The sequence below is a fragment of the Nelusetta ayraudi genome, unplaced genomic scaffold (genome assembly GCF_046127955.1).
Source record: "Nelusetta ayraudi isolate G7.1 ecotype Tasmania unplaced genomic scaffold, CSIRO-AGI_Nayr_v1 ptg000090l, whole genome shotgun sequence".
Taxonomy (NCBI): domain Eukaryota; kingdom Metazoa; phylum Chordata; class Actinopteri; order Tetraodontiformes; family Monacanthidae; genus Nelusetta; species Nelusetta ayraudi.
This window is the reverse complement of record NW_027466140.1, coordinates 4,336,768-4,350,249: the sequence shown is the minus strand read 5'-3', so window position 1 is coordinate 4,350,249 and position 13,482 is coordinate 4,336,768. Positions and strand designations below refer to the sequence as shown.

The following is a 13,482-nucleotide window of genomic DNA, read 5'->3' as shown; positions in this document are numbered from 1 at the left end:
ATTACCTTATACTGTAGAAAGGAAAAATTAATAGTCAACTACACCTGATTGGGGGGAGAGGGTGGGGGGGTAAAATATGTTTTCGTTGATCGTGTGAATCATTTAATATGTGACTAAATAACTTCACTCTTTCACTTATTGGTACCCATTTCTACCTACATCATAATAATACAGATATACGAGTTATTTTTATGGCAAAGTTTCCCCTCTTCCAGCCTTGTGTCACAGCGTCAAAACATAATTCTTAGGTGTCGTACGGAACAGGAAATTATGTTATGGGTCTGAAAATAAAGGCGTGGTATTACTCAGAAGACCGAAAATGATTGCTTCGAAAATAATTGCTTCAAATGTTTTACCACTATAGGAAGATGTATTTAAATAAAAGAGTGGCTAGCGGTAAACGTGAGCAAAAGTGCAAAGTCTGTGTGTTTCGGTTTTCGCTGCGCTCTTATCAAGACAAACTGCGTCCTGTTCACCGGAAGTTTTTATTTTGAAAGCACCGAGTCGATGCTACGTGTCTGTGTCTGCTTAGTGTCCGTTACCTTGACGATGGGATGGACTTGAAAAGCCGAGTGAGAGTCAGTGACGACACTTCCCCCCCCTCCTACTCTTTGGAATTTTCTCCAAAGTTTTTCTATTTTTTTCTCCCCTTCCCATTCGACCTAATTTCGCCGGATCACAGACCTCTCCTTTTCTCCCTTTGATTTTTTATTTTAGTTTTTAAAGAGCCAAAACGACATCCGTCATGTCGCCGCCGTCTCGACGGCTTCAGACGAAGCCGGTGATAACTTGCCTGAAGACTTTCCTCATCTCGTACAGCCTCATATTCTGGGTGAGTTGGCCTGACGTGAAAATGGGGGACAGCAGCCGCAGAGGAGCAACAAAGGGGCTGGAGGCTAGCGAGGCTAGCAGGCTAACCGGTAACAACTGCGCAAAAAGCAAACAGACAGACAAACCTGCATCATCCCCCCCCGTTTTAAATCACGACCCGGGGAGGGACGAGGAGCACAAACAACCGTGTGTCGAATGTGTGGAATAAAAAGCCTGCAGGTGTTGGACAAAGTTAGCTCAGTGTTGTGTTGGCACAAAGAACCACTTGTTGACAAATTGACCGACGTGCCCGTTCACCGCTACAAGTCGGCAATCCGCTTTGAAATGTCACCGGTTTCAGAGAAGTGGGCTTGACAAAGTTTTGCATTTCAAAGGTTTCCCCCCTATTTGCAGTATTTATTTTATTTATTTATTTTAAATCGAATTAAAATGCAATGTTTGCTAGATTTGTGAAATAATTACCTGCTGCTTTTTTTTTCTTTTTTTTTTTTTTTATTAAGTTTTGTTTGGTTGTTTTTGTTTAAAAACAAACAAGCAATCGTTCTTCGTTCTAAAGGCAATGGAAGGACTCACGATCAGCTCTCTTGATTCTGCTGTTTGCCCAAAATAAGCCCCTTTTTTTTTATAAGTCACGTCATGACTTTATAAAACATCAAGTTTCGGCAAAGTTTCGTGTACGAAGTACTGCGCTGTAATGGCGAACTTCAGTCTAAGCCCTTTTTTTTTTTAATTGTAAGGTTGGTAGATTCCATGTTTATTCCCGTGTCATGCCGACAAGATTGAAGTCCTATTTTTGATTCTGCTCGTTGCCCTTTGTCAACATTTGCCAAGAGGATGGACTGCAATTGCGCAAACTAGATTTGTTGATATTTTTATACAACTCCTATGACATCCAAATATCATTTTCCACAGAAATTAAAATGTATACATGTAATTTTTTCTATATTTATTTCCAAAGTGATGAGTGTGCTTCAGTGAAACTGACTCGCAGCCTGGATGTCAGTAAGCAGCAGGCAGCTGGTGCTCACCCAGAGTTCACGTCGGCGGCTCCATTAGGACGTTTATTGCTCTCGCCTGGTCGATCTGATGCACAGGCACACACACGCACACTCTTCTCCCCTCGCCTCGCTTCGCCTCGCCTGCAGCTAATGACCAGTGTGTGCACTCTTAATGTGAAAGGCTCAGAGACCATCATACATGATGAGTCTGAGCTGTGTTCCATCAACGTTTTTACAAGTAATCATCTGTTGTCGCAGCAATAACGTCCCCTTTGACTGACAGGTGGAGGCATGGTCACTGTGTTTATTGTTCATTTTGGACTCCAGTCGAGCAGCTTCCTACATAAGTACAGAAACACAGGTCACCAGGGAACAGGACATTTAGCCCTATGTTTTCAGCCTCCCACAAAAATACTGGGTTTTTAGTTTCCTGTTGAAACTGGAGCTTTTTTTTTTAGCATCTTTAGAATGGGACCAAAAAAACATGGCTTGCACAAGGAGAGGTGCAAGTGGGGTATCGGGACCCCCTTTGTGACACCACAAAGGGCTGCTTTCCAGAACGGTGTGTCTCACCACACACTTTCTGAGAAGTGGAGCAATTAAAAAAATGTAAAGGATTAAGTTTTAGTGACATTGTTTGAACACAGCAGTAATTGGAATTGAATGTCATGTGATATTTTTTATGGTTGATTGTTTAAAGACTAATACAAGAATATAAATTATACATGTTTCTTGAGGCGCACTCCTATGTCTGACAGAATTCAGTTCCTAAAGTGCCTTATTTATTATATAATAATAATAACATATTTAGTTACGCTTCCTTGTGTTCTGAACGGCTGTCTGTGTAATTGCGACAACCTACTGAAATGTCAAATGAACACAACTCAAACCTTCTACTGCGATGACGCAGAATGGCACTTTTCCAAAAGGAAAATAGACGGTGGAGTGTTTTCTCTTGGTTATGAACAGAGGTATCCTGTTCCTCTGGGAGGTTTCGTCCAAGTTGCCATCCACAGAATTGCTGCCAGCCACTGCTGCCGTCTTTTGGACCATTTGGGAGCCTTTAATCACAGGCTTGCGTTTCGGAGAGCGTTTTAAACTGATTCGACGCTCCGACTGACGCCCCCTGCTGTCCTCCTCAGTGCACGGGCGTGATCCTGCTGGCCGTCGGGGTCTGGGGCAAGGTGAGCTTGGAGGCCTACCTGGCTCTGGCGTCTGATGAGAGCACCAATGCGCCATATGTCCTTATCGGGACGGGAGCCACCATCGTTATTTTTGGACTGTTTGGCTGCTTCGCCACTTGCCGCGGCAGCCCGTGGATGCTCAAACTGGTCAGTGGTGACGCACCGCGCTCCTTCCCTGCGACGATGCCATCAGGTTGGAGCACTGCTAACTATTTGACCTCTCGCGCTCCTCAGTACGCCATGTTCCTGACCCTGGTGTTCCTGGCTGAGCTGGTGGCCGGAGTCTCGGGCTTCATCTTCCGACATGAGGTGAGCCCTGTCGCGCAAATATCACCTGCTGCAAGCTGACTTAGAGTCTCGTGTGATAATCCCCCCCCCCCCCTTTTTTTTTTTCATTGTTGTTTTGGTTCTTATTGACCAGATCAAGGCCAAGTTAGGGGTGGCCTATAAAAACGCGGTGAAGAACTACAACAGCACGGACAGCGTCAGCGCGGCAGTGGACGTCATCCAGAGGACGGTGAGTGGGAGGATTTCCATTACACTAATGACACCGGCGCTATCTGCCAGTGTTTGTGTGACGCGGCAGAACTGTTTGCACAAGGCCTCTCTCGAAAGCGGGGCATCTCGAAGCAACGCAGCAACGGTGCTTCTCGGCTTCCCTTGGGCTCACATTTTGCGAACTGTGTTTTTTTTGTTTTTTTTTACCCCCCCTGATAGATGATCTGAAACATCTGCGAGCGAGCCTGTTCTGCTCCTTATTACCCCTCCCTCTCTGCTCCTCTCTCTCTGTCTGTCTCCTCCCGCAGCCCGTGCAGCCGAGGCAGATGGCCGCCCACCTCTCTGCTCTCTAAAAGCCTGTTTTCTCCCCCACTGCTGTCACAAGCGCTCACTAATGTCGGATCACCGCAAATTAATAATTAACCAAAAATGCGAGTTTATACATCCAAACTGGGGGGGTGACGAGAGGGGCTCCGTGCGATGAAATCATTTTTTGATTTCCTGTCAAAAGCGACCGTTTCACCTCCCTCTTCTATGCAGTTGCATTGCTGCGGGGTGGAAAACTACACGGACTGGAACAGCACGGACTACTTCAAAGATAAGGGCATCCCCGTCAGCTGCTGCCTGGACAACTCCAAGTGCTCGCCGGAGTCCCTCAAGGACATGAGCTTGGCTGAGAAAGAGGTGTACACCACGGTGAGTCTTTTGATAATGCGCACGTCCTTTAGAGCAGGCCTGGGCAAACCTTTTGACTGGTGGGGCCACAGTGGGTTCGCAAATGTGACAGAGGGGGCCGGATTAGCAGCAGCAGCAGATGGATGGAGTGTTTTGGTGACCCACTGTAAAAGGAGAAAAAAAATCTCATGGAATATGTTAATGAACAAAAGTGTTGCAACAAAATCTGTGTCTCTGAAGCCCTACGGTATTTAGCTCTTTATTGAAATGACTCTTAAAACACTGAGAAAAATGGATGAAATGCAGCTATTTTACGACTTACTCACTATTGATATCATTTCTTAAAGTTCAGCCGGCCGGATTGAAAAGCTTAACGGGCCGCATATGGCCCCCGGACCACAGTTAGCCATTGCCTGCTTCAGAGGGATGTGATAAATCTTTCTTTCTCTCCCACGCTGCTTCTGCTGCTGCGCAGGGCTGCTTCACCTTGGTGACCACCGTGATGGAGTCCAACCTGGGGATCATCGCAGGCATCTCGTTTGGCATCGCTTTCTTCCAGGTACACCGGCAACGTTTTCCATTAGTGTTTCATTTATGGCCCTGGCCGCAAATAGATTATCAGCCGCCACACCCGCGCGGGGCCTTGTCGTGTAGGGTGCACGTGACGCCTGGCCGTCTGCACCTCCGCTATCTGCGTCCTCTGACCCCGAATATTTTTACAGCTGCTGATTTTCGTTTTTAACACAACATAACAGGTTTTCCCTGCGCCGCCCCCATGGTCACCGTGCATAGTCGGCAGAGCAGAACACACACACACACACACACATACTGTCTGGTTGTGATCACTGTCTAATGCAGCAGAGATCTGGTCTGCCGGCTAGAGGCTGCTGTAACTTTGCGCTGCTTGCTCCAGTCAAACAGCGCCAGTGGAGCGGCGCACTCGTGCGTTGACACTGTTGGCAAAATTATGTTGAATTAGAAATTAGATGCAAATATCGCCTTGTCACCAAGACTGCTAACATTGTTACTGCCATTGCTGGACAGCTCTTAACAGGCTATTGGCTGCCCACTATGTATGGAAAGGTAAAGTGTGCATGCCCACACTCGCTCACATGTGGCCAAGATAACAAATGCAAACTGAAGGGACGATACGATGAACCGCCACGTTGTAAAGTCATGGTGCACCTTTCCAGGGCTTGGCGTGTGGTCTGATGGACTTTCATTTTCTGTTCAGCCTCAAAAAAAATGTTTTTCACCTGTGTCCATGGTGGGGAAGATGTGAAGATGCTTCATTTACACCGCCAGCGTTGCAGAAAAGCTGATGTCTTCTAATGAAAAGGACGTTGTTGCTCACTGAAGTGTGTGTGTGTGTGTGTGTGTGTGTGTGTGTGTGTGTGTGTGTGTGTGTGTGTGTGTGTGTGTGTGTGTGTGTGTGTGTGTGTGTGTGTGTGTGTGTGTGTGTGTGTGTGTGTGTGTGTGTGTGTGTGTGTGTGTGTGTTCCAGCTCATCGGGATCTTCCTGTCCTGCTGCTTGTCTCGATACATAACCAACAATCAGTATGAGATGGTCTAGCAGTGCCCTCCCACCACCACCACCCATCCACACCCAGGTGACGCTCTTAATTCATTCGGTGCAGCACAGACGGTGCTGAACACAAACTGATAACTGGGATCCGCAGCAGCAATGTGATGATCCAGTGTTTTAATGCTAATGCAGATTAGTTCCTTTAATCTGTCCGATGTGTTTCCTTTGTCTCTGCAGGTTCCTGATGGGGCAGCTCTTAAATGCGAATCCAGTGGAAAGATTCTGTTGTGATTTTTTTTTCTTTTTTTTTCTTTTTTAAATAATTCTTACTTGTGTTAGTTGAGGTCATTTTAGATAAGGGAAAACACCCACTGCTTCTTTTATTCCATCTCACTGATGACAAACAAACTAAAAGGGAGTCACAATAAAGGGAGGATTTCCTCGGTCCAGCTTGACCAAAATAACGACGAGAGGGACCTGGATATTTTGGAGGACACAAGCGGTAATTCTAGAGGTGGTCATATCGATGAGGTCCCATTTATTCAAGCAAACTTTAAGCTGTTGTGAACATGTGCTTCACGTGTTGGATTTTGTTATGTAGCTGCCTCGTTTTGTATTTTTGCTTAGAAGATTTAGTCTGTAGCCAAAGCAGATAAAAACCTGACTAGTAAGATGATCAATGTTCAAGCCCTGCGCGTCACCAAGTGCATTTCTGTGAGAACCCGAGATATAAACAAGATGCCGACACCCTGAAATCCATCATGTGCGATTTAGAGTGAGGGCTTTCCTCTGTGGGCCAGTATTGCTGAAAATCCAGCTCCACTCTGGGAGCAGTTCACACTTCTCCTGCCAACTTTGCCTTTACAGTTTTCAGTGTTGTTTTTCTTCTGTGAATGCATGTGAGACACTTAGGAAAAATAAAGTTTAAAGTTTGTGTACCAGCACTGCGTGGTTGGGGATTCACTTGCAGCTCCCAACTGTTTGCTTGATTTATTCCAAATGCAACAAAAGAATAGTTCTGGTATTTACTCATACTTTGGCACACTCTGTGTTGGAATATTTTGGGGGGTTCAAGCACACACGAGAGGCAGCAGTTTCTGTTACTGTGTCGATTTTTGGTGTTTTTTTGGTTTTTTTTTTTAGATGAACATCTCTGAAATGTTCTGTATAATTATACAAAAAGTAGAAATACACTGAATTGTGTGCGTATGCAAACTGGAATGTGACGTCAGATTGCTTCAGCCAAACTCAGGAGTTGTATTTACAAATCCTGTCGGATTGGATTTACAAACCTGGTTATAATGTTCCTGATTTTTTCTTTTTTTTTTTTTTTTTTGGACACACCAAAAGTATTGAAAGTAATGAGGAAGTCGCATAATTTGAAAGAAAATCTTGTTGGCGATGGAGATTTGCATCAGCAGAAGGAGGAAAAAAAACATTCACAGGTGTGTCCATCAGAGCAGAATGCGACGTTCCAGCTGATGAGCCGTATTAAATACACCCGCTGATGCTGTGAGACGCCACTTCCTGCAGGACGGTGTCGACTGTGGGTCGCTGCGCTGCGGTGTGTAGGACTTGCTCAACAGACCAAGCGAGTCGAGTGAAACGCTTCTTTGCCACGAAAACGTCAGGTAAGACAAGCACCCAATTTAATAAGGACGAAGATAACGTCACTTGAGTAAATCTCGACACGTTTTAAAAGATGGGTCGCTATGCGGCCACCAGGTGGCAGTGTAACGCAAGAAGAGACACACACAGACACCGGCCGGCGTCCGTTCGTTGTCCGTGCTGGGACTGAGGCGTAACCGTACACCTGACGGAGCTGCTACCGCCACCCCTGCTGCTCCTGCTCCGTCTTGCATCGCTTTTATTTTTTACCCTCAGGCGGCAAACTGCTTGGAAATAAATTCGAAGTAAACAAACGGACACCGGTTAATGGCAGACAGGCCTCGACAAATACACCACAGCCGAGAGCAGCTGTCGCCGAATCTCCCATTGGTCTATTTTGGATCAGACGCTACCCGGCCCCGCCCACATCTGCGCGTTGCCCAATCGGCTGCGGGGATACATGGTAGATGGGCGGATTCCTTTGTGCTTTTATGTCGTGCTGCGCACCCGGCGGATATATAAGAGGTGTTCGTGCGGCGCGTAGCTGGAGAAAATTGTCACTTTTCTTCCCGGTGGGTGGTGTGCGGAGCCCTGCGTGAACTTGGTTTATCGATACAGCAAGCCAAGGAAGCATATCCACGGGGTCATACACCAAAAAACAGGTCGGTTTAATTACATTTTTATCCCGCCGTTTTGAGCTGAGTGTTGAGTTGCTAACATCAGGAAGTCAAGGTCATTTTGACTTCATCCGGGCATTAAAGCCTGGGGATTCTCGAAGAAACGAAGTGCATTTCCTTTACTTTTTTTGCGTAGCCGATTGTTTAGCCAGGTCCTTTGGCTAAGAATTCCTATGTTGCATCCGCGTGTGTACATGGCGTTGTCTCAATGAATATTCGAACGAGGATTTTCCTCGTGTGAATCGACTGCACCTCAGCCACTGCTCTGTCTGCATCCTCACGTTTCCTGTCTGCCTCCCCTGCAGATCCTCGAAAACTACGTCGACCGGCTCTGCCTGAACAGCTTCCACCTCCACCTGACGCACAACGCACCAACAGCAACGGTCTTTTATTTCTAGAAAGGAAGAAAGAAAAAAAAAAAGGCTTAAAAATGATGCAGATCATCAACGACTCGGCATGCAACAAGCACTCCCTCATCAACGTCATGCACCGCTTCATCGCGGCCGCCAACAACATGGACGAGACCATCATGGTGCCCAGCCTGCTGCGGGACGTGCCGCTGGAGGAGCAGCAGCAGCAGCAGCAGCAGCAGCAGGCGGCGACGGCGGCGGCGGCGGGTGAGGTGGAGCCCAACAACAACAACCACGACAACAGCAACCAGGAGCTGTCGATACCCAGCAAGCAGAGGGACATGTACGAGCACTACCTGCTGCTCAAGTCCATCCGCAACGACATGGAGTGGGGTCTGCTGAAGAAGGAGATGAACAGTGGCGCCAGCTTCCTGGAGATAGCCGTCAAGCAGCAGCAGGAAGAGGAGGCGCAGCAGAAGGTGCACAAGCAGCAGGGAGTGAGCGGGGAGCTGCTGCTGGAGGACAACTCGGACCTGGAGCACCAGTTCCACTACCACCTCAGGGGCCTGTTTGGCGTGCTGTCCAAGCTCACGCTGCAGGCCGACAACCTCACCAACCGATACAAGAGGGAGATCGGAGGCGGGAACTTCCTCAGATAGAGGGAACTCCCCAACACCTCTCCTCTCCGCTCTTCTGCTTGACTTGCACAGCGGGGCCTCCTCCTCCTCCTCCTCCTCCTCCCTGACAGGCCCCGGCCAGCCAACGGTGAACTGACCAGACTTTAACCACTCGTCCCGACATCGCTGCCGGCGCACCCAAGCGGCGACACTCCCGACTGCACCCCGCCCCACCCCCACCCACCCAACCAAACATGCCGCTGAAGCCGGTGACGCCCGCACTCACTCGTCTCTTCCTGCTCTGTCGGGTCAGAAAGCGAGGCGACGTGCCTGGTGGAGGTTTTAGCGAATCGGCGAGTTCCTAACGAAGCACAGCCCTGATTTTCTGCACAAACCTGCACTGTCCCACCCGTTTGGTTAACAAAAAAAAAATTTTTTCTCTCTCAGTTCAGTTTGACCCATATTTTGGCACCAGATTGTGAATAAAAAGATTCTGACGGTAGGAGAAATTGAATGCTGGTTATTCTGTCCCTCCTTTTTTTTCCCCTTAATTTTAATGATGAATTTAAATGACTTGACATTGACCCCCCCCGGCCCCCTTCAAGAAGTTTTTAAATCTTTCCAGACTATTGCTGTAACATGGCGTGCCTTGACTCTTTTTATATTTCATGCCCTGTTTCAGTGTCGTCCTCCTCGTCGTCCAGCTGCTTCGAACGCCTCGTCATTGCTCATGATAAAAATCAGCCATTTGTTTGTCCTTGTATATTTCAAAAACAATTTTATATTGAAACAGATGTGTAACTGAAATAAATAATTGGAACCTTTTACATTTTGCTTCCCTTTCTTGCCAAACAGGAAATGGTGTCACCGCCAACCACTACACCCCCCCCCCCCCCCTCCCCACAAGGTGTTTTGTTTTTCGGGTTTTTTTCTAAATCACCACACGCGGTGGGTGGGAAGACAAGGTGCAGTTCACTACGCAGTAACTCTCCAAACGGTTTCCTTTTACGCAAGACTGTTCTTAATTCAGTTGAATGGCCTTGCGTAATAGTGTTCAAAGACTAGCGAGAGATCGCTGCGCTGTAGCTGAATTTGAACTCGCCTATTGTTTTCTCACCTTATGCAAAAGCCGACACTTGCTCTCATTCAAATCAGCTGAGTTGCGTTGCAGAACTTTGCATGAGGCCCCAGCAGCCTCTCGCACTGCTAACAAAAGCTCTGCTTGCTGGTAAACTTTCAGTGGACACCGAATCCTTTTCTTTTCCTTTAAAGTTTTTTTTTCTTTTTTTTTTAACGGGTTTGTTTTTCAGAGTTGAAATCCGCAGAGTGCCTTCAGTGGAAAAATATTTGCAGTGTTAAAAATACCACCAACCCCAAAGAGTCATTTCCAATCCCGGGATAATTCCTCCGCGCTAATCGGCTTCAGTTGTGTGAGTACCGGCTAAAGAGGGTTGTAAAACGCGGCAGTGTAACAACACCTTTCAGGTCTAATGAAAGTATTTGTTTTGAGTTTAACAACCAGAAAACGTGGCCCAGTGAACAGCCTCTGTGTGGAGTTTTTGGGTTTTTGCCTCCGTCGCTTCAAAACCTCAAGGTGTTTAGCGCAGCTTTGTCAATTTGAATTGTGCTCCAAAAGTTGTTGCTGCAGGACACCGCAGGTTCCCACCGAATGAAAGCTTCCCCCTAGCAACAGTTCCAGTGCAGCCAGCCAATACGACGGCGGCCCTGCTAACCCCCCCCCTCCCACTTCCCCAACCCACGCGGCATAGAGGTGATTAAGGGATGGTTTTGTGATATCGGACGTCCTGAACGAGGATGGACTTTATATTCCATATGACGGGGCAGTGCCACTCCTCAGATTGCAGCAGCCAGGTCGGCGAGGACAAGCGCTTCCATTTGAATGAAGTGCTGCGTAAGCCACCGTGGTCTCTCTCTCTCTCTTCCTTTCTTTCTTTCTTTTTTTTTCTTTGCGCTCACAATAGGCCATTGAGACGGCCGCAAATCAAAATGGCTGTGCTGGTCAGCGAGCCCCTATAGATCGCCATGAAAAAGTGGGCCAGTCAAACGTGTGACAGCTGGTCAGGAAGCTTATGCGACCTGACGAGGAGATTACATTTTCAAGTTTGCAGCGTCAGTCGCACAAATCTATATATTCAGAACAAAAGCATACATTTAGAGTTTGGGGTTAAGGGAACTGGTTGCCCCCCCCCCCCACCCCCTCCCCCACGTCAGCTAAATTCTCTGATACTCCCTGCTAATTGCTTTCCTCCTACATTACTACGTCTTTCAAGGGCAGATTACAGCAGTTCTGCGTCTGCCCCTTTCTGTTTCTGTCAGCAGTTACCACAATGGAAACCATAAAAAAAAAAAAAAAGACAGTTGAAGTTTAGCGAGATTTCAGGTTTGAAATTGCAGCAGTCCAGCTGCATTTCAAGATTAATCATTTCCAGTGTTGGATGTTGTCGACTGTAAAAGCTCTAAAAGTGAAGGCTGGTGCAGGAAGCACAGACCTTTTACCACTTTTTTACAGGCTTTACGTGTACTGCAGTCTCCACCTGGAAAGAGCATAGTCCCAAAAGGCACTGAGATTAAGACATGCCTTGACTACTGCTGCTGAGTGCGGAGTTATTGTGAGGTGAGATTACTCTATTGAAAAGGTGATCTCTTCTCAAATATTTGAGTTTAAGTTAGTTGCCTTTTCTATTGCACATGCTTGCCAAACAGAAAGAGCAGCAGAACCTCCGTTGGGTCGTTTGAACCCCGACAGTTGCACAAGATTCACTTTTATGTCCCCAGAAACCTGAGCGCAACTGAGGTGCAACTCCTCGGCGCTCCTCTGCTTCAGATGAGAAGCGACCGTTTCGTCACGCGCGTCATTTTTATGAAAACCTTCTTTCAAAGTCCAAAGAATTGGAATTGCCAAATTGTGTCATGCGCGCAACAAAGAATCCCGCTGACGTAAGAGAAATACGGCTTGTGAAGACACGAATTGTGGGACGAGCTCTGTGATATTATTGTGGGGGCTCGCGGCTGCTCTGATGAGACATGCATCCTGGATACACACAGAAGTTCTGCTGTTTGCTTCTCCTCCTCCAGACAGAGCCACCAGTCTGAGGCAAAGAAAACTCCTAACAGCAGATTTTAATTCCGTCATGAAGTTCATCACACAGACTGAGAGGTGATGTTTAACATCACTATCAAAAAAAAAAAAGCGATTTCGTATCTCAGGAGCTGGACACAAACATACAAAGCATACAATAAACAATTAAAGTGGCTGCCACACCTTCAGCCTGTTTGCTCTTATCAGCAGGTCACACTGACCAAGTCTGCGCTAGCGGCGCTGCTCCCTGAGTAAACTGCAGAGTGGATCTGCAGTGCTCAGCGCACACCACACCTTGTAGCGTTTACCTCCTCGTTAATGAATATCGCTGTTTGCTTTCGGACAAATAATAATTACACAGCACCACCCTTGATATATTTCATTAAGGTTGTTTTGGGGTTTTTTTGCCTTAAAGGTTCATTGTGGAAAATTTGGCTTGATTTATGATTTTCATATTTGGCAACCGCTTAACATACTGCCCATAGGTATATTAATAAAAGTGTATACTCCGAATGCAATAAAAGTAATTTGGTTTTCCTACCCTTAGAACAGTTAACATATGGTTAGCAGTTAGCTGCCATCTTGCGCCGCCTTGTCTTTCAGGAAGCCTGCTCGACAGTGTCGAAAATGGCTCCCAGGCAGGCAACCAGGCAATCCAACACATTGGACATTTAACAGTATAAAGTCCCATATCCTCGACAAAAATGGTTATGGTTACGCTCCAGCAGCCAGACTCTCCCTTCCTGGCAGAGTTCAGCCTGCTTCCAGCGACACCGTTGCTCCACACAACAGGTTGGTTCTTGTGTACAGCGATGCCTGCAGCCCACGCACGTTGCTTAGCATCACATCGGTGCAAACAAAAAAAAGCAACTGTCTCATGTGAGAGGCAGCAGAGTCGCGGCTAGGGCCTTCCACAATATGGCGCCTTGTGCCCAGCGGGTTACGAGAGGCGTTGTGCCGGCTGATGTCGTTAGCGTTGCTGCGGCACAAGAGCAGCATTGACGGAGGGCGGTGTGGCTGAAGACGTTCTGCGAGTGGTTTGGCTTAGCGGGTATGACCGGCGGGACGTATGATATCAAGTTGGATTTATCTACGCTTAAATTGATTAGAGGTAGTTATGTAAGCTCTGCACCGGCACGTGTTTTTCCACCAATAATTCGTCTGCGGCCTGCGAACAAACATCCCCATCTCGGAATGAGAGGAGTCAGCTGGCAGCGTGCTGGTGAAGCATGCAGCTCTGGGAATCAGCCACACGTGATGTCACCAAGGGGCAACGATACCTCGGTTACGTAACAGACGTTCCTTTTTTACCCCTCTCCAACATGTGGAGGTTGCATCAATGTAAACAAGAAGTTAAGACCTGGAGGGTTTTTTCTTCTGGAGGCTGTAAGCAGAGGCTTAAAATGTAGTTTGGTGAAGT

The 13,482-nt window shown here is 47.2% G+C and overlaps 2 protein-coding genes across 3 annotated transcripts in view; both read left to right on the top strand.

The window, feature by feature from the left end:
* Nucleotides 1-597: 597 nt before the first annotated feature.
* The window catches only part of tspan6 (tetraspanin 6), a 120,773-nt gene continuing 107,888 nt past the window's right edge, over nucleotides 598-13,482 (top strand). Inside the window, exons 1-8 of one of the 2 annotated variants that reach the window (XM_076046343.1) lie at nucleotides 598-832; nucleotides 2,972-3,160; nucleotides 3,248-3,322; nucleotides 3,435-3,530; nucleotides 4,052-4,207; nucleotides 4,662-4,745; nucleotides 5,690-5,795; nucleotides 5,948-6,654. In XM_076046343.1, the coding sequence (XP_075902458.1) occupies nucleotides 746-832; nucleotides 2,972-3,160; nucleotides 3,248-3,322; nucleotides 3,435-3,530; nucleotides 4,052-4,207; nucleotides 4,662-4,745; nucleotides 5,690-5,758 (756 nt within the window). In that variant the 5' untranslated portion in view covers nucleotides 598-745 and the 3' untranslated portion in view covers nucleotides 5,759-5,795; nucleotides 5,948-6,654. Of the gene's footprint in view, nucleotides 833-2,971; nucleotides 3,161-3,247; nucleotides 3,323-3,434; nucleotides 3,531-4,051; nucleotides 4,208-4,661; nucleotides 4,746-5,689; nucleotides 5,796-5,947; nucleotides 6,655-13,482 lie in introns of those variants that run through there. The other variant, XM_076046344.1, reaches the window with a different exon arrangement.
* mid1ip1l (MID1 interacting protein 1, like) lies at nucleotides 7,821-9,789 on the top strand. The gene is made up of 2 exons (XM_076046345.1): nucleotides 7,821-7,980; nucleotides 8,301-9,789. Exon 2 carries the CDS (start codon nucleotides 8,426-8,428, stop codon nucleotides 9,002-9,004), a length of 579 nt encoding a protein of 192 aa, XP_075902460.1. The 5' UTR covers nucleotides 7,821-7,980; nucleotides 8,301-8,425; the 3' UTR covers nucleotides 9,005-9,789.

Bases quoted from the DNA above. Each gene is read 5' to 3' on its own strand.
- mid1ip1l (XM_076046345.1), top strand. From the start codon at position 8,426: ATGATGCAGATCATCAACGACTCGGCATGCAACAAGCACTCCCTCATC.